The 22,735-nt window shown below is 43.7% G+C and overlaps 1 protein-coding gene across 1 annotated transcript in view; it reads right to left on the reverse strand.

Annotated features, from left to right (window-relative positions):
• Positions 1-17,725: 17,725 nt before the first annotated feature.
• Positions 17,726-22,735, reverse strand: part of NTSR2 (neurotensin receptor 2) — a 31,294-nt gene continuing 26,284 nt past the window's right edge. The window contains exon 4 of the mRNA XM_029596876.1: positions 17,726-17,975. Within this exon, the coding sequence (XP_029452736.1) occupies positions 17,726-17,975 (250 nt within the window). The remainder of the gene's footprint in view (positions 17,976-22,735) is intronic.

Consider the following 22,735-nt stretch of genomic DNA (forward strand, 5'->3'; position numbering starts at 1 on the left):
AGGTGAAAATTAATAGTTTCGTTGGGGGAGGGGGGGGGGCTTGGACACGTTTTTGACGCGCTATCACTTAGGGGCAGATTTTAAAAGGTGAACGCACAAATGTATGCCTGATTTTATAACATGGGCATGCAGCCACGCACATGTTATAAAATCAGGGGTCGGCATGCACAAGGGGGTGCACACTAATGCACCTTGCGCGCGCCGAGCCCTTGGGGAGACCAGCTGGCTTTCCCCGTTCCCTCCGAAGCCGCTCCAAAATCGGATATTGCAAAATCGGAGCGACCTCGGAGGGAACTCTCCTTGTCCCGCCCCCCAGCCCGAACCCCTCCCCCCCCGTGCCTTTATCTCACAAGTTACACCTGCCGGATGCAGGCATAACGTGCACGTGCTGGCCGACTGCCGGCGCACAATTGCCGGCCCAGCGGCCTTGCAGAGGCCTCTGACCATGCCTATACCCTGCCCCACCCCAGACCGCCCATTTTTCAAGCCCCAGGACTTACACGCGTCCCGGGGCTTTACATGCACCGCCGGGCCTTTTGAACATAGGCCCAGCGCGTGTAATCCTCCTGGATTTATGCGCATTAACCTTTGAAAATCTGCCCCTTACTGAATAAGGGGTGGTGGATGCATGTCGAAAACATGCGCCCAACTGCAGGTAAAACAGGGAGCTCAGTTGAGCGCCCTTTACAGTATCAGCCATATTAGTTAGAATCCTTCTTCAACAGTAGCATTTAGCCATTATGAAGTTGTTCCTAGCAGATAGCTAACGGGCCGATACGGTAAAAGTCGCGGGAGATCGGGCAAACGCCCGCTCTCCTGTGTGCACGATTCTGTATTCAAATGAGGGGCCACAGTGGGCTGCAACAGGTGGATGTACTCCCTAACCAGATTGACAACTTTTCATGGAGCAGGGAGACCCTCAGGTATCTGGGTATCCATCTATCCACTGCAAAGGCTGCAGCCCTAGTGACCTGGAAGGAATTGGAAGAGTATGTTGCAGTTCATCTGAGGACGTGGAAGGGTCTAGTCCATCTGATGTCCTTCCGGGGGAGGACCTTGATAGTGTACTAGCTGGTGTCAAGCATGCTGTGGCATCGGCTGGCCACCCTGAGGCCCCCTTCAAAGTTCATTGCCCGAACTCAGAGGAAGCTGCTGGACTTCTTCTGGGCAGGGAAGCAGCACTGGGTCTCTGTGGGTGTCCTGGGCCTCCCCCTGGAGGAGAGAGGGCAGGGGGTGGTGAAAATCAGATGCAGGGTCCACACACTGTGTCTCCAGGCCTTGTGGAGATTCCTATACACAGACCCAACTCTGCAGTGGTGTCCTCTGGGGGAAGATTTCCTCCAGCAAGTGGGCAGGTTGCTGTACAACTGGCAGCTCTTGGTAATCAAAACAGATGGGTACACATGCGACTTCTTGTTGCTGCCAGCCTCCTACCAAGACATTTTCAAAGCCTGGGGTGTGGTCTCCAGAACAAGAGACCCCTCAACACCCCTGAGTCTGGATGTTCCAGAAGAGCCCCTTCTTCACAACCCCACTCTGGTTGTGAAGGCCCTGGAGTCCCCTCAGGTATGCCGATGGCTCATAGAGTCCGGGACCACATGGGATGGTGATCTCCTAAGCATAGACTGGCAGTATTAGTCAGAAGTGCTGGCCTGGTGCATGGGCATGAGGCACCCATGTGGCCAGTCAACACTTAGTGAGATATGGGACATTTTTTACCCCCCAACTCCTCCAGCCCATCTGAGGGGGTCCTTCAGGACGGGAGTCCCCACCTCAACCTGCCCCACCCCCAATCTCCCAGAACTGTTTATCAGCCCCCCAAATCTTCAAGGACCCCCTCGACCTCCCTGTTCCCTTCCCTATCCCCATCCCCAGAGCCTGAGCAGGCTGGAAGTAATCTAATCCTGTGCTGCACCAAAGAAGGCTATAGGTCTAGAATGGGTAATTTACTCTTTTGGATAATAGAAGGACTATGGGGCACTCCATGAAGTTAGCATGTAGCACATTTAAAAGTAATTAAGAGAAAATTCTTTTTCACTCAATGCACAATTAAACTCTGGAATTTGTTGCCAGGGGATGTGGTTAGTGCAGTTAGTGTAGCTTGGTTTAAAAGAGGTTTGGATAAGTTCTTGAAGGAGAAGTCCATTACCTGCTATTAATCAAGTTGACTTAGAAAAAAACCACTGATATTACTAGCATCAGTAGCATGGGATATACTTAGTGCCAATCCAGGCCACAAACAACCTGGCAAGTACCCAAAAACAGTTAGAAACAGGATCTGGGCTTTATGGACCCTTAGTCTGACCCAATATGGCAATTTCTTATGTTCTTATGATTAGTGATGGGTGTGTGGAAGGTTTTAAAGTAGCAGCAAACATACTATACTTTCCACATATGGTTTGGATATATGTAAATGTAGCAGTGTGGTAAGTGAAATGTGGTCAAATGTTTTGAGATCCTTATATTTGCATGCTCAGTGCATTTCCTTTGCTGAATTTTAGATGTTGGTAATGTTAGGAGAGTAACTTTGCATATTAAAAAAAAGTATAATGAGGGTCATTCATAATGCAATGAAGCTGGTTATATATTACATAATTCAGTCTACACAGAGCTTCTGAGATTTTTAAAATAAGTTCATTTTATTGACTATTTTAGTCAATACTTCAACAACAATATTCATGTTAATGTAAAACATATGCAACATCAAAATTCCAATGAATCAACTAAATCAAGTTGTACAATATAAATATGAAATAAGGCCAACAAATAAATATGAAGGAGAAATAAGTATAATACCTGAAAAAAGAGAAGCTATTTATTTGCCAAAGTCAGCAAATAACTTTCTTCTGGATATGTTTCCAGAGTAACATCTGACAATCAGCTGGAACTAATAATCCAAATATAATATAATAGTATGAATTCTGATAGCTCAGAAACATTTTTGAGATTCATAAACATTCAGAAACACGTATACTATATGTAACACATTGTGCTTATGTCCTTTTGAAATGGGATTACTTAGTAAGAGTCTGACTACCTTTGGTGAACTCAGAGTTCTCACAAAACTTATCTCACATGACTGCAGTAAATGTGAGAATATATAGAGACACAGACTTCAGGTTAAAGGTTTACTTTATCTCTGGTACAGCTACAGCCAGGCATATCTCTGAGATTAAAGTTTAACATGTCCCTTACACAATTAACAATAGGTGGGACATGTCCCAGCAGAGAACATCCAGTGTGCTACATGGCAGAAAGCTGCCCTGAAGATTTTGAGGGGAGGGAATAGGCACCCCTCCCCTACCTGAAACATTCAGAGGTAATGCTACATAAGATATAAGACTGACACAGACAGAAGGAGAAAAGATGGACATACTGTAACCCTGCTGTCTTCCACAGATACACATTATGAAAGGGATGTGTTACACTGTAATATTATTATTATTATTATTATTATTCATTTTACATATATCATGTCTTCATGTATTATGTTCATAAATGGGCACATATAATAATTGTCCTCAGGTTCACTGTTGTTCTGATTTAATTTGTGAGTGAGTTTGTGTCTAGTGGACCATGTCAGAGAGGGAGCCTGCAGGGTCCAGGTACTATATGTGTTTGTGTCCTTCTACCCATACACAATGTGTAGTGGGACACCTTCTTAGCATTGTAGGGCAATTTTCAAAATAAACCCCAGTTTTATGCAGGTAAATGGCTTTTTGAAAAATGTGCACACAAAAGCCATTTCACATGTATTTTTATGCACTCAACAAAGAGTGTAAGGAACCATAGGTTTTCCTTACAAGAAGGTTCAAACCAAAAGATCTGGGTTGGTACAGAGAGATTAGTGCATTGAAGTTTGGAGTTTGGGCTCCCCCAAGATGTTGTAGTCAGAGCATTTATAAACCCCGCCACCATCTCAATGCATGGATTCATAGTTTAATTTTTCCCGAGTTACCCTGTTGTGGGACAGCCCTGTCAATGCAGTCCCCACTTGTTATTTTTTCTTGAAAAGGACTCTGGCATACTCACGTACAGAAACCTGGGTAAAGAATTGGATACAGAGTACCTTAGCTCCATTTTATTTTGGACCAGAATTTTGAAGAGCTGTTTGTTACTGGAGAAGGAATGTTTTTCCACCCTTCCTGTCTCTTGTTTGGTTTCCCTTTTAATTAAGATTTTTCTGCCCATGTTTTTATGGACTTGAGAACCTTAGGGTCCAGGGGCTCAGATTTTTGTTTATCCAAAGGAAGAGAAAGGACCTGAGAAGAAGCTGCATCATTGAGGAGAAATTGGCTTGCATCCATGACCAGTGAGAAGGAGTTGGGAAGTATTGTCTGATATTTTTATCTAGTCAGGTTAGGAACATCCAGGTAGAGAGGGGACTACCAATAGAGGCATGGAGAATTGAGATCTGAACATTGGGACTTTTTCTTTCATTCTGGTAATTAACTGGGATCAAATTTCTAACCATATTCTATGGGAAGAAGCTGAGGATTAAATTACAAAATGAGAATATGTAAGTAGCTAAATTATTCAAAGAACTGGCTGAATTATTCTGGAGACTTTTACTGGAGAGTAAGGCCACAAATTTATTATGTTCCACCTTGTAAGAATAAATTGAAGTATCATCATCAAGTGATGTAAGGAATCAGCAAAACTGAGTTGGAACCCACACTGTTTTCAGCATTATCATTGTTGCCATTAGGTTAAGGGACTGTCAGTGCTGGACAAAATGGAGGAAGAACTTAGGGGCTAGCACAAATTACAAGTTTCCTTCACTGGAGGGCACCTTGGTGGATCAACCCATTTTGGTGAAACTGTTAAAATAGGGATGGTCAACTCTGGTCCTCAAGAGCCAAACACAGGCATGGTTTTCAGGATATTCACAATGAATATGCATGAGATAGATTTGCATGCACTGCCGCCATTGTATGCAAATCTATCTTGTGCATATTCATAAAGAATATTCTGTAAACTGGGCCTGTTTATGGTTCTTGAGGACCAGAGTTGGCTATCCCTGAGATATATGCTTAATAATCTGGTTGTGACATCAAACTCTGCTGCCATTGAACTGACTCCTGAGTTGTAGCTAACTTCCCAGGAAATAATGTGGCTTGCGTTATTTGAGACACATTATATTATTTGCATGAAATTAGCTATTTAAGTGTAGCTTTGCAAGCATTTGCAAAGATTATGCATGCAAAGCAGCTCATTTCAATATGCACATTTTTGTGTTAAACATGTTTATTTGTTTTCCATCAGCGAGACCATGAACAATACTACTAATATACATCAATCTTTAGAACAGAGCAACAGTTACTTATGCATTAAGAACAATAAAGAGATTTAGAAGATGCAATGAAGCATTACAATAGTATCAAGGACAGTGAAAAATGAGTCTCCCTGGTTCTTTAAACCTTCCCTTCCACCTCCCCTCCCCAGCATTCCATATATAAAAGGGATTAAAGAAAAATACTCTTATCAATGTCCACACAGCAGTGAGACAAACTATCCGGGGCCCCATTCCAGTCCGGGGTTTAACAATTGATACTTGTGTTACCCGACTATCCCATACATGGGACCAAAAGGGAAATAGTACCCGAATAGTACTTGAATTCCAGTCACCTCCTCCTCACAGATTAAAAAGCGTATTCCTAATGCAAGGCAACAGCGAAGCAATGTATTCTTGCCAAACCTTGAAATGCTGGTCTATTTTGGATTCTGAAATTGGTTTGGCTGTCATCATTTCAAAAGTGAGCAATTTAAAGATCCTGTTTTTCCAAAGCAGTAAGGTTGGGTAGTCCTCTCCCACCCAAAAGGAAAGAATAGTTTCCTTTGCTAATAGGGCTAATTTATCTATAAATATCTTGCAGTCCCGAGATATAAAGCTCAGAAGATCAGAATAACATCCAAATAAACCATACTCATGGAGTAAGTGGCAATGACACATTATATAAAGCATTTATAAAAGACTGTTTCTGTGTCCAAAAATAATAAATTTTAGGGCAACTCCAGAAACTATGTACAAAGGTTCCTATATCCCCTTTACACTTTCTGCAAATTGGAGAATTGCTAAGTTTAACTTTGTGAGCCTTATCAGGTGCTAAATAAGCTTGATGTAAAAATCTGTACTAAGTTTCCCATAAGTTAACATTTTCTGTAATTTTACTTATTTTGGAAAAGCAAGTATGAAATTTCTGTAATGTCAAATTAAAGTCAGGCCAACTCATCCACTTAGGGAAAATAGAAAGAAGTGTATCTTCCTGTGGTATGCGCATTAATCTACGCATAAATTTAGCACAGGTTGGGGAGACTTTTCTGCTTCCCACTAAAACATCCTCAAGGGGTTCTAGGACCCCAAAATTTGGGTGAGTTTTAAGAATACCTGACAGCTAATGTTGCACCTGTAGAACATATAAAATTATTTAGAGGACAGCTGAAATTTGGATTCTAAATCCTGGAAACTCAGGATCGAGTTTCAGTCCAGCAGAAAAAATTGATACAAATATTTTAGTCCTTTCTCACCCCAAACCTGAAAAATTGGATTAATCATACCAGGCCAGAACTGCGGGTTTCCTCGTATCAGGCCGTTTCCTCGTATCAGTCGTTTTGGACGCACTAGCTTTACCCCTTATTCAGTAAGGGGTAATAGTGCGTCCAAAATGCGCATACAACCCCCCCCCCCCCGAACCTAATAGCACCCACAAAATGCAAATGCATGTTGATGGCCCTATTAGGTATTCCCGCGAGATACAGAAAGTAAAATGTACAGCCAAGCCACACATTTTACTTTCAGAAATTTGCGCCTACCCAAAGGTAGGCGCTACTTTCTCCGGGTATCGGGAAAGTGCACAGAAAAGCAGTAAAAACTGCTTTTCTGTGCACCCTCCGACTTAATATCATGGCGATATTAAGTCGGAGGTCCCGAAAGTTAAAAAAAGTAAAAAAAATAGAAAAAGTTTTTTGAAATAGGCCCGCAAAAACCGGACACTCAATTTTGCCGGCGTCCGGTTTCCGAACCCATAGCTGTCAGCGGGCTCGAAAACCGACACCAGCAAAATTGAGCGTCGGCTGTCAAACTCACTGACAACTGCTGCTCCTGTCAAGAAAGAGGCACTAGGAGCATGCTAGTGTCCCTAGCGCCTCTTTTTACCACCTGCCCTAATTTTAATAAATTAAAATACTGTATCGCACGCACAGGAGAGTGCTCTCCTGCGATTTTACTGTATCGGCCCGATAGTGAGGAATGGTGAGACTGGATCTCTATGTAGAATCATTTTGCACAAATATGACCAAGCCGAACGGCAAGATCGGATGAGCAAATGTCCCTTAAGTTCTCCTGGAATGTCAAAGAATTCAAAGAGAAAGACCCCAACCAGTGGTATAACAGAGGCTGGGGGAAAAATGTAGAAGTTTCAAATGGCCCATCAATGATATGCCTTAACATACATGCCAAGTTATACAATTGCATATTGGAACTCTTCAGGCCTCCTTGGTCCACAGGCCTCATTAAAACTTTCAAAGGTATTTGTGCTCTCTTTCCCCTCCAAATAAAAGTCTAGAGGCCTTATGTAATTCCTGATGGTCCTTTTTGTGCAACCAGATGGGTAACATTTGGAGGATATATAGCCATTTAGGCACTACCATCATTTTCATAAGTTGTATTCTACCCATGATAGATAATGGAAGATCCCATCAACACTGGAGAGAATCTCTCAAATTTTTCAAAAGTAGAGTAAGATTTTCCTCATATACTCGATTAATATCCCCAGGAATCCTGATCCCCAAGTATCTCATAACTCCAGTCACCCACTACAATGGGAAGTCCCCTTCCCATGATTTTTGCAAGGTACCTGAATATCCAATACTTCCGATTTGTCCCTATTAATTTGTAAGCCTGCAAAAGTGCCAAAGTGAGTCTGAAGCTGAAAGACTTTCTCCAAGGATTCCTTTGGTGTCATAAGAAAAACAAGGATCTTATCTGCAAAGGCCACTATTTTAAATCTGTACCTATCCTCTCCAAACCCCTTTATGGTATCTTCCTCTTCAATTTTCCATAACAAAGGGTCAATGGTCGAAATATACAGTAAGGAGGACAAAGGGCAGCCCTTTCTGACTCCTCTCTGTAATGGAAACGCATCGGACTTAAAGCCGTTGGTAATAATATGAGAACATGGGGCATGGTATAAAAGAGTGAGAAACTGTAAAAAAAAAAAAGACCCTTTGAAACCAAATCAGTTCAAAACAGAAAAAAGATAGAGCCAGGAGACCCTATCAAAGTTTTTACTGAATCAAAACCAATGGTGACTACAGGAATATACTTAGTTTTGCATAAGGACATGTCTGATATTAATTTGACAATATGGGAACAAGTTTCTCTCCCCTTTACAAAGGCTACCTGATTAGGTGAAATGAGGGAAGGAATGACCCAACTCAGCCAGTCCACCAGTCCCTTAGTTAATATTTTTAAATTACAATTTAAAAGTGAAATAGGATAGTACGAGTTGGGGGATAACGGGTCTTTCCGCGGTTTAGCTAGAACCATTATATGAGTAATGTTGATTTGGGAGGGGATTCAACTTGAAGGACTTGTCTAAAATAGTTCTCCAAAGGGACAGAAACTTGTGAATTGAGCAATTTGTAACAATCATAGAAGAGCCCATCGGGACCTGGGGTCTTACATGGTTTACTGCCCTTGATTACCTGGGAAATTTCAAAAGCTTGAATAGGCCTATTCATGAAATCAATTTGTTGTTCTGACAATTGTGGCAAAATCACATTGTGAAAAAAACTTTCTTCCTCTATTTGCAGATTTGGAGGCATATCAGCAGAGGAGTATAGCTGTTCATAAAAGTGCCTAAAGACCACAAATATATCCGACCCTTTCGTTACTGTAGAACCTTGACTGTTTTTCACCCGCTCTGTAAAGGATTTCCCTCTCCACACTCTGATTACATTGGCTAAGGACTTCCCTGCCTTGTTGCCGAAACTGAAGAGATTATGTTCTGACTTATTCAACATTTTCAGTGCTCTTTGATGAATCAATGTATTTAAACTTTCCAAAATGTTTCTATATTTCGCCTTAGCCAAGGCATAGCCTTTCTGTACCCATTTATCGTTTGCCAGTGTCAGTTGTTTTTCTAACTGGATGATGGACTTGTTCAGTCTTTTATTCCTAAGAATAAGATAGGCTATTATCTCCCCCCACATCACCACCTTACTAGTTTCCCAGAAGAGCGCTGGAGTTTCTTTATGTAGGGTATTCGGAAACTCAAATTCTTTCCATTTTTTACAGAGAAACTCCTGAAATCAACATCATTCCTCAACCAACTAGGAAACTCCCATAATTTCTTCTTCAGTTCTGGGTCCCCCCTTTTCCAGTCTATCCAAAGCAAAGAGTGATCTGAGATGATTGGATTTCCTATGTCAGCTGAAATAGTATTAGAAAACACTCCCTGGGAAATCAAAATGTAGTCAATTCTAGATAAGAAATCGTGGGTTCAGGAGACCTGTGTGAATTCCTTTACTCCTGGATGGAGGACTCTCCGTACATCCAAAAACTGTAACTCCTGGCCCAGAAACTCTATACCTTTGCCTTTTAGTGTCCGAGATCTAGTGGGTGCCGGGGATTTATCAAGCTGGGGATCATGAACGCAGTTAAAATCCCCAAGTAAAAAGAGGGGACCTTTGATAAGAAGTACCAAACTATTAACCAGAGTGACAAGGAAATTGTGACTATATTCATTTGGGGCATATGCACTACATAATGTTACCCCTTTCCCATCTAATTTACCCAGAAAGATAACAAACTGCCCATCTTGATCTTGGATTACCTTTTCTTTTGCAATGTGAATATATTTTTGTATGAGTATTGCCACCCCGGCTTTCTTCCTATCAGTAGCTGGAGAGAAAAAACATCCGCCCACCCAGTCTCGGCGTAATTAAGTACTTTCTAAGAGAGAGAAGTTTCTTGTAAACATGCCACTGATACCTTAGAGTGATTTAGCACTCTTCCGTTTAATAGGGGAGCCCAGCCTGTTAACATTCCAGGAGCTAAATCTCACTTTATCCTCCATAAATGTACGGGTAAAGTAGAAGATTAGGACCACCAATCATAAGGTACAAGAAACCTCTCTGTGACTCCTCCCCAGAGTAAAAGAACAACAGGTGAACCAAGGTCTGCAGAAGAAAAAAAATAAACTCTGACTCGTGAGACCTGGTGCCCACAGTAGTTAGGAATCTGCTCTTCTGGACTATTCTCAAAAGGTACTCCAGGGATCTGTCAGGTAGCATGGGACCCAAAGAATAAAAGAATACCTTTTCCCCTTCCCCACCCCCACCCCTCTCCCTCCCATAGCTTTCCCTAAGCAATTTGGCTTAATCCTGGCAAGCATGTAAGATGCTGGTAAATACCATCTCCCCAATGTAACAAACCTTAGAATAACATCTCATCAGTATGAAATACCAAAGCATTCAAATTTATAGTTAACACTAAACATTAAATGCTATGAGAGCAACCCCACAAGCAGAGACCAAAACAGAAAAAAAAATTAATGAACAACTTATAATGCCAGGATCAGCCCTATCACCATGCTCAATTGAGAATGTCCATTACAGTCCAGGAATGGCATCTGTGGAGGAGTGGCAGAGTGGAGCCCTGGTTTGTCCCGCCTCCTGCACCTGGTGCAACAATGCTAAACTTTATTGCAATTGTAAAACAAACAAAGACAAAAGAGGCAACTTCCAGAGCCTTAAAAAAAAAAAAAAAAAAAGCTGGTTAGGAAATGCACTAGCCATATGACTTGGACAGCAGAATCCGGCAGGCCTCAAACTCCTGGACACTGTAAACGAGCTAGAAAGACCTTTGTATCTTTCAGCTGCTCAAAGACATGAGTTTTATTATGGTGCCAGACTAAGTTTTGCCAGATATTGCAGGGTGAAGTTTATCTGTTTTTTCGCTAGTGTAGAGCAAATTGGATTAATTTCTTTTCGTTGGAGTGCAAGTTTAGAGGAGCAATCTTGGAAGATCTGAACCACTCCTCCTTTATACTCCAGCTCCTGGGTCTTGCAACAAAATTCTAGGATCTTCTTGTTTTGGGACCAGTTAAGTGATTTGGTAATAACAATACATGGTCTGGTCTTTCCATCTCTTCTCACTCCCAATTGATGTGCTCTTTCTATCTGCAGTGTTCCAGTAAGCTCAGGGAAAGAGAGTGCGCCGGGCAGCCATTTTTCTAGAAAATTTACTAAGTTGCCATCCGCTATGCCTGTCAAGTGGATGTTGTTGCGCCTGGATCTATTTTCTAAATCCTCTATCTACTCCTCCTGCTTTTCCACCATTTTCGTTAGTGAGATAATTTTGCCAGTGAGGGTCCCTGTGTCATCTTCTAGAACTGAGATTCTGCCTTCCATCACACCGAGTCTTGGCCCCATCTCCGTGAGTGTAGATTGCAGTCCTGCTATCTGTTCTGATACACAGGTGAAGTGACTATCTTGAGCAGCAATTACTGCTGCTGTAATATCCGAGGCAGAAGCATTGATTTCAATGGATTTGGTCACAGTCTCCACTATGTCTAGAGCACTTGTTGGCTTTTCCTTCTCCTTTCTTCCTCCTTTTAGGGGCATAATCCATGGAGATTTCTGCATATAAGTGTCTATCGACATAAGCTGTTGCCACGGTGTAAGAATCAATAGCGAAAAAGCAGGGATGCCCAGGATATTTTGTAGATAGAGGAGGATGGCGTTTTGGGGGCGAGATGCGGCGTTTCGGGGGCGGGCCCGGGGGCGTGGTTTCGGCCTGGGGCGGTCTGGGGGCGTGGCCACGCCCTCCGGAACCGCCCCCAGGTCGCGTCTCGGCGCGCTAGCGGCTCGCTGGCATGTGGGGATTTACTTCTCCCTCCGGGAGGCGTAAATCCCCCGACAAAGGTAGGGGGGGGGGTTTAGATAGGGCCGGGGGGGTGGGTTAGATAGAGGAAGGGAGGGGAAGGTGAGGGGAGGGCGAAAGCGAGTTCCCTCCGAGGCCTCTCCGATTTCGGAGCGGCCTTGGAGGGAATGGTGGCAGGCTGCGCGGCTTGGCGCGCGCCAGCTACACAAAATCGGCAGCCTTGCGCGCGCCGATCCAGGATTTTAGCGGCTACGCGCGTATCTGCTAAAATCCAGCGTACTTTTGTTGGCGCTTGATGCGCCAACAAAAGTACGCGAAGGCACGCTTTTTTAAAATATACCCCTTAGTAAATATACCCCTTAGATTGTAAGCCCTCTGGGGACAAGGAAATGCTTACAGTACCTGATGGAAACAGGATGTTGGGCTTGATGGATGCTTGGTCTGTCTCAGCATGGCAATTTCTTATGTTCTTAATGTAACTCGAGCTATCAATGATAAGATATGAGCTAATTCTAAGTATATAAATACCTTGAAGCCTGACAAATCTTTGAATGTTTCTATCATGACCCTCTTCCCTTCTATCCTCCAGCGTACATTCGGAGTGTCCTAAACTTTTTTTTTTGTAGGTGTTGACCTTGCATAATTTTAGTTACCCTTCTCTGAAATGCTTCCATTGTCCCAAGGGGCAATTTTTCGATTCCCCGCAGAGCTTGCGTGCTCACGAGTACTTTGTACCTATGAGTCTGCAAGCTGTGGAATTTCCCTTTGTAAATCTGATCCATAAAGTCTGTGGGTATAAAAGTACCCACAGGCTTTGCACCTGCTATTGTGAGGTTTGAGTCAACAGAAAAAAGTGCATGCAGAGATTTGAAGGAAACTGGAGAAGCCTTAAAGAGAGAAATTGAGTGTTCCTGGGTCCACAGAGGATCTGGTGGAAGAAGAAGAAGAGGAAATCTTGAGTTGGGGAAGTTTTCCTGGGAGAGTGTGGACTGTGATTTTTTGAGCTTTGAACTGTTTTCTGTTTTTGTTTTCTGCTGTGCCTGACTGAAAACTGTCATTTGTAAGTTTTGAATTGTTTTTCCTGCAATTTTGACTGACCTATGGACTGTGACTTTTGTTAGTCTGCTGAATTGGTTATTTTCAAAGTAAACTGTTTTCTTTTGGAGCTCTATTTTGGTGTGGACATTGGGGTTCTTTCTGATATATACTTAGCCCAGTTTGACCTTGCTGGTGAGCCTGCCCTCAGCCCATGGAGCTGAGAGAAATCTCCCCCACTGTTGTAAACTGTGAGGTTTCAGTGGACCCTTGGACACTGTGGCAGCTGACCACGCCCACAGGGGAAGTCCTGTGAGGGGCCACAGGTCAAGCTTAGCTCAGGACACACAAACGCAGAGTTTGATCTTTTATTAGACTGTGTAAGGAAGCCACCAGAGGTGGCAGTAGTGAGCAGCTGGAATAGCCCGGCAGGGCTGGTCTCCCTCAGGTGCTGGAACAGCGACTCCTCCGGTAGCAGTTCTGTAGTGGAAAGAACTGAGAGAATGAGTACAGTGGAGAATATACAAGACCCCAGTATGGAGATCCCCAGGGTAGGGAGAGCAGACCCTCGAGGAGGGAGTATCTGAACCCTGAGAGCTGGGAGGCTTGCAGATGATGTACTCACGCAGCGGTTCCATGGAGATGGCACTGGGGCTGGAACGGAGGCAGGCCCTCAAGGAGCGAGTGCCTGGTTCCAGGGAACAGCTCTGAGGTGAATATGGTAGTACTCACTGATGTTGAAGATTAGCAAATCCTTCCAGGCAGAAGAGAATGTAGGAGTAGGCAGCGAGTCAGGGAACATGGGCCCTCGAGGAGCGAGTGCCGGTTTCCTGATATTTATTTATTTATTTAAAATCTTTTCTATACCGTCGCTAAGTTATATACCATCGCAACGGTTTACATGTAGGCATACCTGATAGCGACCTGGAAAGCAAGTAAGGCCCCTGAGGAGCGGCTACCCCATTAGCGTTAGAGAGTCCAATAGAGATTGGAGAGGCAGAGTAGCTGGGTACGGAGAGCGAATCCCATCCGTAGGATTCCCGTAGGATTACCCTTGCTAACGCAAAGGCTAGCAAACATTGTAGGCTTTAAATATCCGGGCATCATGACGTCATCACGGAAGGACACCCCGGAGGTTCGCACCAAGTAGGAAATAAGAAGGGCTGCGCGGCGCGCGCGCCCTATGGTACAAGCGGAGCATGGCGGGAGGCGGCGCCCAAGCCGGCCAGAGACACTGGAGAGGACGGCAGACAGATGCCACAGTAGCCAGGCGTCCATCCGCAGCATGAGGAGGAGCAAACAAAGAGAGGTAGGCAGAATGAAGCCATCGGAAAGGGACGGTTGCAACACCCACCTGGGTTGAGTGGTGCCCAGTGGCTCTCTAGGGTAGGGAAGGTAGCCCCTGGTGAAAGTAGGGTTATATTATATTGAGTGGTCACCTTGAGATCATCCGAGATGATTACTCCTGTATTTCTTTCTTATTTGATATTTCTAGTTTTTTTCTTCTAATCAATAAGTGTCTAATGGATTTTTGCATCCCAAATGCATGAGTTTACATGTTTTATTACTGGCAGTAATGTTCCAAAACCCTTAACCACTCTTTCAGATTTTTCAAGTCTCCTTTCATATTTTTTTACCACTTCCAATGTATCTTCTCTCTAATAGATTTTTTATCACCTGCAAACAAGCATATTTTTACTCAAGTTCTGCAGCAATGTCAGTGCACTCGGTCTCTCTGCCTTCATCCGAGTGCACTCCATTTACCATTACTCTGCCTTCTGCTACGCAATCAGTTAATCACCCAATTTACAACTTTCTGTACTTCTCTTCTTCCATTTAGTTTGCTTACCAGTCTTCTGTCTAGAACAGTGGCAAAAGCCTTACTGAAATGCCAAAGGCAACATCCACTGCACCTCCCTGATACACCATTTTTGTAACCTCATTATAGAACTCAAGTTTGTCTGAAAGGAAGTCATTTTACTTGGTGGCCTCTAATCTGCTTGTTTTAAGGTGATGCATCTTTTTCTTTAGTATTGTTTGCCTAGTTTTACCCATTACTGAATTTAAACTAATGAGTTTGTGGTTGCCTTTCTCCTTCTTGTGTAACAGGTCTGCATCCACTCTTCTACAGTCCCTTGGAACCTCCCCCATCTTCAAGAATAAGTTGAACAGAGTTGGGAAGGGTGCAGTCAGCACATTCTTGTGTTCTTTTAGTATCCTGGGGTGTACACTGTCAGGTTCCAAGGCATTATCCACTAGGGGTGTGCATTCGTTCCCTATGAATTGGGAATCCGCAACGTATAGGGCCCTATTCATTGTATTCATGGGGAAGCGAAACTTATTGCGATTCCCCACAAATACAACGAATCTTCACCGAATTATTCGGCTGCCTAAATGAGCCAAATTAAACTAACCCCCCACCCTCCTGACCCCCCCAAGACTTACCAAAACTCCCTGGTGGTCCGCCGGGGGGTCCAGGAGCCATCCCCTGCACTCACACCCTCGGCTGCCGGTTTCAAAATGGCGCCGATAGCCTTTGACCTACTATGTCACAGGGGCTACCGGTGCCATTGGTCAGCCCCTGTCACATGGCCATTGGCGCCATCCTGTGCTCCTACCATGTGACAGGGGCTGACCAATGGCACTGGTAGCCCCTGTGACATAGTAAGGGCAAAGGCTATCGGCGCCATTTTGATTACTGGCAGCCGACGGCCCGAGTGTAGGAGATCACTCCCAGACTCCCGCTGGACCACCAGGGACTTTTGGCAAGTCTTCGGGGACCCTCCTGACCCCCACAAGACTTGCCAAAAGTCCAGCGGGGGTCTGGGAGCGACCTCCTGCACTCTGGCCGTCAGCTGCCAGTAATCAAAATGGCACCGATAGCCTTTGCCCTTACTATGTCACAGGGGCCATTTTGAAACCGGCAGCCGAGGGTGTGAGTGCAGGGGATGGCTCCTGGACCCCCTGCTGGACCACCAGGGAGTTTTGGTAAGTCTTGGGGGGTCAGGAGGGTGGGGGGTTGTAGTTAATTTAATTTTAGCAGGGAAACAAATAGGAATTAATGGATAAACGTATTGGGGGGCCCCCTTGCCGAATGCAACGTATCTGCCCCCGACGAATACGAATCCTGAATGCAATGTATGGCGTCCCTCTGCACATCCCTATTATCCACACTCATTTGCCTTAGCACTTCAACTACCTCCTACTCTGTAATTTGGTTTGTAATAATTCCGCCATGTTTGTCACCCATTGTGACCAATCACTACAGCTAAAGTATTTTGGCCTGAAAGGAAGAGCAGTGGTGAAATTTGAAATTTTCTTATTTTCACCCTTCATTTAGACAACACAATTGACTTCCAGGCTAAACTTGGAACGTTTCCAAGCTATACTATGAGCATTGATTCATTATGGCTAATACTGTTTTGTTAATCTCAGTTCAGAGTGTTTCATTGTTTGTAGCCCTATGCATCCCACAATTCTTTGCAATTTGAATTAAAAAATAGGATGGAACGAAAATAGCTCAGTATCCAAGGTCTCACCTAGTTACTCTGTAGTACCTTGGAAGCAGAGAACAGCAACAGCAGCAGCCAATATAGTCAAGTCACATTTTGATAAATCCATCAAAGTACACGTACATATACTGGACAGATGGTAGGGCACACAGAAAAAAAAATGGCTGAGTTAGTGCAAGTTTAAAACTCATGAGCTGTAACATCTAGTGTCAAAGTTTGGACTATTTCACTATAAAAACATTTTCTGTTATATCAAAAGATGTTTATAAAGGAGAATTTGCATGTGCACGAACAAACAAAGCTATCAGAATGGAGCCTATGAGCAGGTGGTTTAGACATAAATGAAAGCAATACTAAGTAAAAATCATAATTTAAACGTAGCTCTCACAGAAAGCATGTTTCCTCAGCCTTCACATAACTGTAGTCATCACTATTTGGTTGTGCAATGATATGAGATATTTTAAAATGTATGGAATGTGGATTGGGAATGTAGATCTCAGTAGACTTGCTTGCAGCTACTACGTGGTTTTGGACTTCCAGTCGTGGCGCTTTTGTGATTACACACAACCTTTCCGGAATTTCTATGGAATTCATAAGAACTTGCCATACTGGGTCAGACCAAGGGTCCATCAAGCCCAGCATCCTGTTTCCAACAGTGGCCAATCCAGGCCATAAGAACCTGCCAATTACCCAAAAACTAAGTCTATTCCATGTTACCGTTGCTAATGGCAGTGGCTATTCTCTAAGTGGTATGGTGGTAGACTTCAGTTATAATTACAGAAAAATCATAAAGTTAAGGATCATCAGGCAGAATCCTAGATCATTTTGTATTACTGTAACTACGTTTTTTGCTTCACTGTCTCATGCTTGTTTCCATGATTAGACCTGGGATTTTCAGGCATTTTTCAATTAGTTTTTCCTTTTGGTGACTTTTCTGAGGCTTCCAAGCTTGTGATTGATATTCCAAACATAATAATTCTGACAGATGTTCCTAAAAAGCAAAAGCAACAGCTGTGTGAAGCTGAAGAACATTTTTTGCTGTTGGATCTGCTATGATGTGATATGAGAAAAGGATTCACCATAAGAAGCTGCTTAATAGACCAGACCAAAGTTTCATTTCTTCAAAAGAAATGGAGGAAATGCTTGAAGGTGCCTGAGATGAGTCTAAAATTAATTAAGGATCAATAAATAAAATCACTCCTAAATAGAAACTCCTGCGCAGAAGAGCTGAATACCTCCATAACCCATCATTACTTCAATAGGGCTCAGATTGAAAGACTCTTTATCCCATTTAGTAAATTGTTTCACTTGTCTGTGAGCTTATAGTGGTTAAGTTGCTTTTGATGCTTTGAGATCTCGGGACTGTCATGTGCAGTTTGGTAGTTTGTTCTTTCTCTCTGCATGGGGATGCAAGAGCCTCAAAGAAGAGCTTTCTGAAGGAGGAGGATACCACATTATACAGCACTGGATTCACTGCAGAACTGATGTAGAAAAGAGTGTTTGTCAGCATGTAGAAATAATGATAAAAAGTAAAGAGAAAGCTGAAACAAAGAAAAGAAAAAGTTACTGAAAGCAGGACTTCTGGCAGCTATCATTACTAGCTATTTGTATAGTTCCAAACTACTTTTCACGATGTTACAGGTTTATTGTGTGGGTGTGATAAGACAGACACAAGACCAATATTCCTCAGACATCTCCCTTGGGAGATCTGCAACTCCAAGACACAAAATGTCATATTTACACCCTGAGTCAATGCAACTGTAGATTCCAGAAGTAAGGTTATTATTTGCTCACTTTCACTTCAGAAAGTAATGCAACAACAAAAAAAAAAGTACAGATATAGCAAAACCAATGGTAATAAAGATGATAATAATACAGTGCAATGCCTATACTATTGTTCAAAGGGCCCAGGAGAGCAGCATGTCTTTCATTTCTGGAAGTTCAGGAAGGGTAAGGGAAAAAGGATAGGAGGAAGGGAAATCTCTCTCTCTTGCCTCTGTTAGTTATACCCTTTTCATGTGCACATCTGAAAGCATGTTTTGAGAGACACAAAAACCTCCCAAAACATAGCCCAGAGTGAAAAACAACTTGCTTTCTATTGTGACTTTACCTCCCTCATCATAGAGCCTGTACATCTCTTATTTATCTCTCCTTTCCCACACTTGTTTTACAGTCAGATGATGCAGGGTCAGTGTGAGAAAACTGAAGCCTATTTTCTGAATACATCCTTAGCCAAGCTTGAAAGATATAGGCTAAGCAATCCTATTATACCCAGACATATAAATAAAATATTACAATAAAATTTAACTACATAAAATATCATATGCAGTAGGTATCTAATTACCTCACAGCAGAGGCTAAGTTCCAAAGTGATCACCTATAAATAAAATCTCATGTAACACAGGTCTATACGTACATTATGGCCTAAGTTATACCCTGCTAATACAACCTAATAATAATAATACAACATTCAGAAATTCTGAAATGTTTAGTATTGTAGATAATGGGAGAGCAATTTTCGAAGCTATCTGAAAATTACTCTTTCTCTAATTGACTAAGAGTGTGTGCAGTCTTCCATAGCACATCTACTCCATCATTCATCAAAAAAAGTTAACACATGCGTTATGAAAAAGGGGTGTGTTTATGGAAATTTGTAATTTACCACACCATGTGGTAACTTACTACTTTGCATAGTGCAGTAAACTTAGCATGCACTGCAAGAATCCCTATTTTTCACATCTTGCACTGAGAGAGAGAGATAGATTGAGACTATTTACAAGGCCCTCAAAGTAGTTAAGTATTTATATCTCTATAGGAGGGCCCCCTGTGAATATTATCAGGCTGGACATTGGATTGGGGTCCACTTCTTCCTGCCTTTACCCATAAGTAGCATTTTTCTGTCTATGTACTATGTTCTCGCACCCTAGCTTGATGGTACCTGTTATGATATCGAGGTGTTTGGTGGATTCTTAGGGGCAATAGTGATAGTGTCTCCCATGGGGAGGAGCCCCATAGGGAACTGTAGCACCAGGCTAAACTCAGATGCACAAACACAGATAATATATCTTTATTATGCAGCTTGTATGGTTCACCAGAGGTGGCAGTAGAGAGTGGATTAGATAGCAACAGTCTGTGATCCTCGGCAGAGGAGACCCATCCCACAATGGTGGTATAAGGCCCCGATGCAGATATCCAGTGAGGCGCTGTAGGAGAGACAGACTGGCAGATGTTATTACACACTCCCTTGTAGCTGAGTAGATAGAGTTCCCAATAAGCAGTAGAGAGAGGATAGGTAGCAACAGTCTGTGATCCTCATAACAACATAAGAACATGCCATACTGGGTCAGACCAAGGATCCATCAAGCCCAGCATCCTGTTTCCAACAGTGGCCAATCCAGGCCATAAGAACCTGGCAAGTACCCAAAAACTAAGTCTATTCCATGTTACCGTTGCTAGTAATAGCAGTGGCTATTTTCTAAGTCAACTTAATTAATAGCAGGTAATGGATTTCTCCCCCAAGAACTTATCCAATCCTTTTTTAAACACAGCTATACTAACTGCACTAACCACATCCTCTGGCAACAAATTCCAGAGTTTAATTGTGTGTTGAGTAAAAAAGAACTTTCTCCTATTAGTTTTAAATGTGTCATATGCTAACTTCATGGAGAGACCCCTAGTCTTTCTATTATCAGAAAGAGTAAATAACTGATTCACATCTACCCGTTCTAGACCTCTCATGATTTTAAACACCTCTATCATATCCCCCTCAGCCGTCTCTTCTCCAAGCTGAAAAGTCCTAACCTCTTTAGTCTTTCCTCATAGGGGAGCTGTTCCATTCCCCTTATCATTTTGGTAGCCCTTCTCTGTACCTTCTCCATTGCAATTATATCTTTTTTGAGATGTGGCGACCGAGGAGTCCCATTGTGGAATGGGACTCCTCGGCAGAGGAGTCCCATTCCACAATGGTGGTGTAGGGCCCAATGCAGATAGACAACGAGGAGCTGTAGATGAACAGACTGGGAGAAGTAGCACTCACTCTCTGTAGCTGATAGGTAGTGTTCCAGCAGGTAGAAGAATTGGTAGCAGGCACCAGGATAAACACACAGGCCCTCAAGGGGGCGAGTACCTGGATTCAGAATAGGCACCTGGAAATAAGCAAAGGGCCCCCAAGGAGCGGGTACCCAAGTTAGTAGAACCCTGAAGGGTGAAGATAGCTTCTAGCAGCAGCAGAAGCGGCAGAGCAGCTTCAGACCAGAATGAATCCAATCCGTTGCGAACTCGGCGAGAGTCAGCAAATGGGCAACCTTTTGTAGTTGGAAGCAGTGACATCACTCAAGGGGGACGCCCCCGAGGTTCGCGCCAACACTGCTACAAGATGTTAGATGCGCGCACCCTAGGAGGCCTCAGGTCAACATGGTGGGATGCCGCGCCAAAGCCGCTCTGTGGACGCCGGAGGGTGCGGCAAGAAGACGCTACAGATGCCATTCTCCTGAGGCTAGTAGAGAAGGCTGAAATAGAGGTGAGGCATGTTGAGCGAAGCTGTCTGAGACCAACGGACGCAACAGTACCCCCCTTCAAAGGACCTCCTCCAGACCCCCTACCTGGTCTTGGTTTCCGAGGATGTGAACAATGATACTGGTTCAGCATCTCTTTGTCCAGAATGTTAGACATATGTTCCCACGAGTTATTTTCTGTTCCATTGCCCTCCTATGACAGGAGGTATTCCCATACTCTGCCTCTCTTCCTTACATCAAGTATAGTATCTACTTTGTACTCAATATCCTCTTCTGCGTCAACAGGAGTGGGATCTGGTGTCTTGGTGCTGAATTTGTTGAGAATGAGCGGTTTCAGTAATGAGACGTGAAACGCGTTATGGATCTTCATTGCCGAAGGAAGTTTGAGACTGTAGGAGAGATTTCCCAGACGTTGGAGGATGGGGAATGGTCCGACATAGCGTGGAGCAAAGCGAGCAGATGGCAACTTCAATCTAAGGTGCTTCATAGACAACCAGACCTTATCACCAGGCTTCAGTTCAGGACCTTGCCATGATGAATGTCATAGTCTCGTTTTACTCGAATTCCAGCTTTAATGAGCATCTCCTTTGTCTTCTTCCAAAGTTGTTGAATCTCATCGGCAGTGGCTTGTGCTGCTGGGGATGACACTGAAAGCGGAAGTGGCAAAGGTGATGAAGGTAGTCGTCCATATACCACTTCGAATGGTGTTGATCCAGTAGATGTTGCTGGATGAGAGTTGATGGAAAACCCGGCCCATGGTAGAAGTTCAGCCCAGTCATTCTGGCATGAAGAGTCGTAGGCTCTGAGGAACTGTTTGAGGGTACGGTTCATCCTCTCAGTTTGGCTGTTGGATTGTGGATGGTAAGATGAAGTGAAGTTGAGAGTGAAATCAAACTTCTTTCAAAGAGCCTTCCAGAATTTGGCTGTGAATTGTATGCCTCTGTCTGAGACGATGTGCTTCGGTATTCCATGCAGGCGGAATATGTGGCTGATGAAAAGCTTTGCAAGTTCACTGGCAGATGGTAAGCCAGGAAGCGCCACAAAGCCCCTGGAAAGGGGTAAGTCCACCACGAAGTCCGAGGTGATGTGAGTCCACAGCTCATCCGGTATGGGTAAAGGTTGTAGCTGACCCCAAGGATGTCCAGGTGGAGGATTTTGTCTGGCACAGTTGGTACAGGCCACTACATAAGCAAAGGCGTCTTCTCTCATAGATGGCCACCAGTAGAATCTTTGCAGCTTTTCCAGGGTTCTCCATTGACGGGGATGTCCAGCCAGTTTAGTCTCATGAGCCCATGCTAGTACTTTCTTCCGGAGGTTGATAGGCACAATCGTTTTGCCCACAGGTAATGGGTGAGTAACTGATAGAATGACTCTCTCAGGTTCAGATAAGAAGGAGCAAGATAGGGCATCCGCTCTGACATTTTTATCTCCAGGTCGGTACTTTAAGATGAAATCAAACCTGTTAAAGAACAGGGACCACCTCGCCTGTCTATGGTTGAGGCGCTGGGCGTGACGAAGGTATTCTAGGTTTTTATGGTCAGTAAGAACCGTAATCTGGTGTTGAGCACCCTCGAGCCAGGGTCTCCACTCTTCGAACGCCATCTTTATTGCCAACATTTCCTTATCTCCGACTCCATAGTTCCTCTCAGCCAGTGTGAATCATCTGGAGAAGAAGGAACATGGCTGCATGGAGTCACTGGTTTGACTTAATACAGCCCCTACACCAACATCAGAGGCATCCACCTCGACAATAAAGTGGCATGTAGGATCCAGGTGATGGAGACATG

This window comes from Rhinatrema bivittatum, chromosome 3 (genome assembly GCF_901001135.1).
Source record: "Rhinatrema bivittatum chromosome 3, aRhiBiv1.1, whole genome shotgun sequence".
Classification (NCBI taxonomy): domain Eukaryota; kingdom Metazoa; phylum Chordata; class Amphibia; order Gymnophiona; family Rhinatrematidae; genus Rhinatrema; species Rhinatrema bivittatum.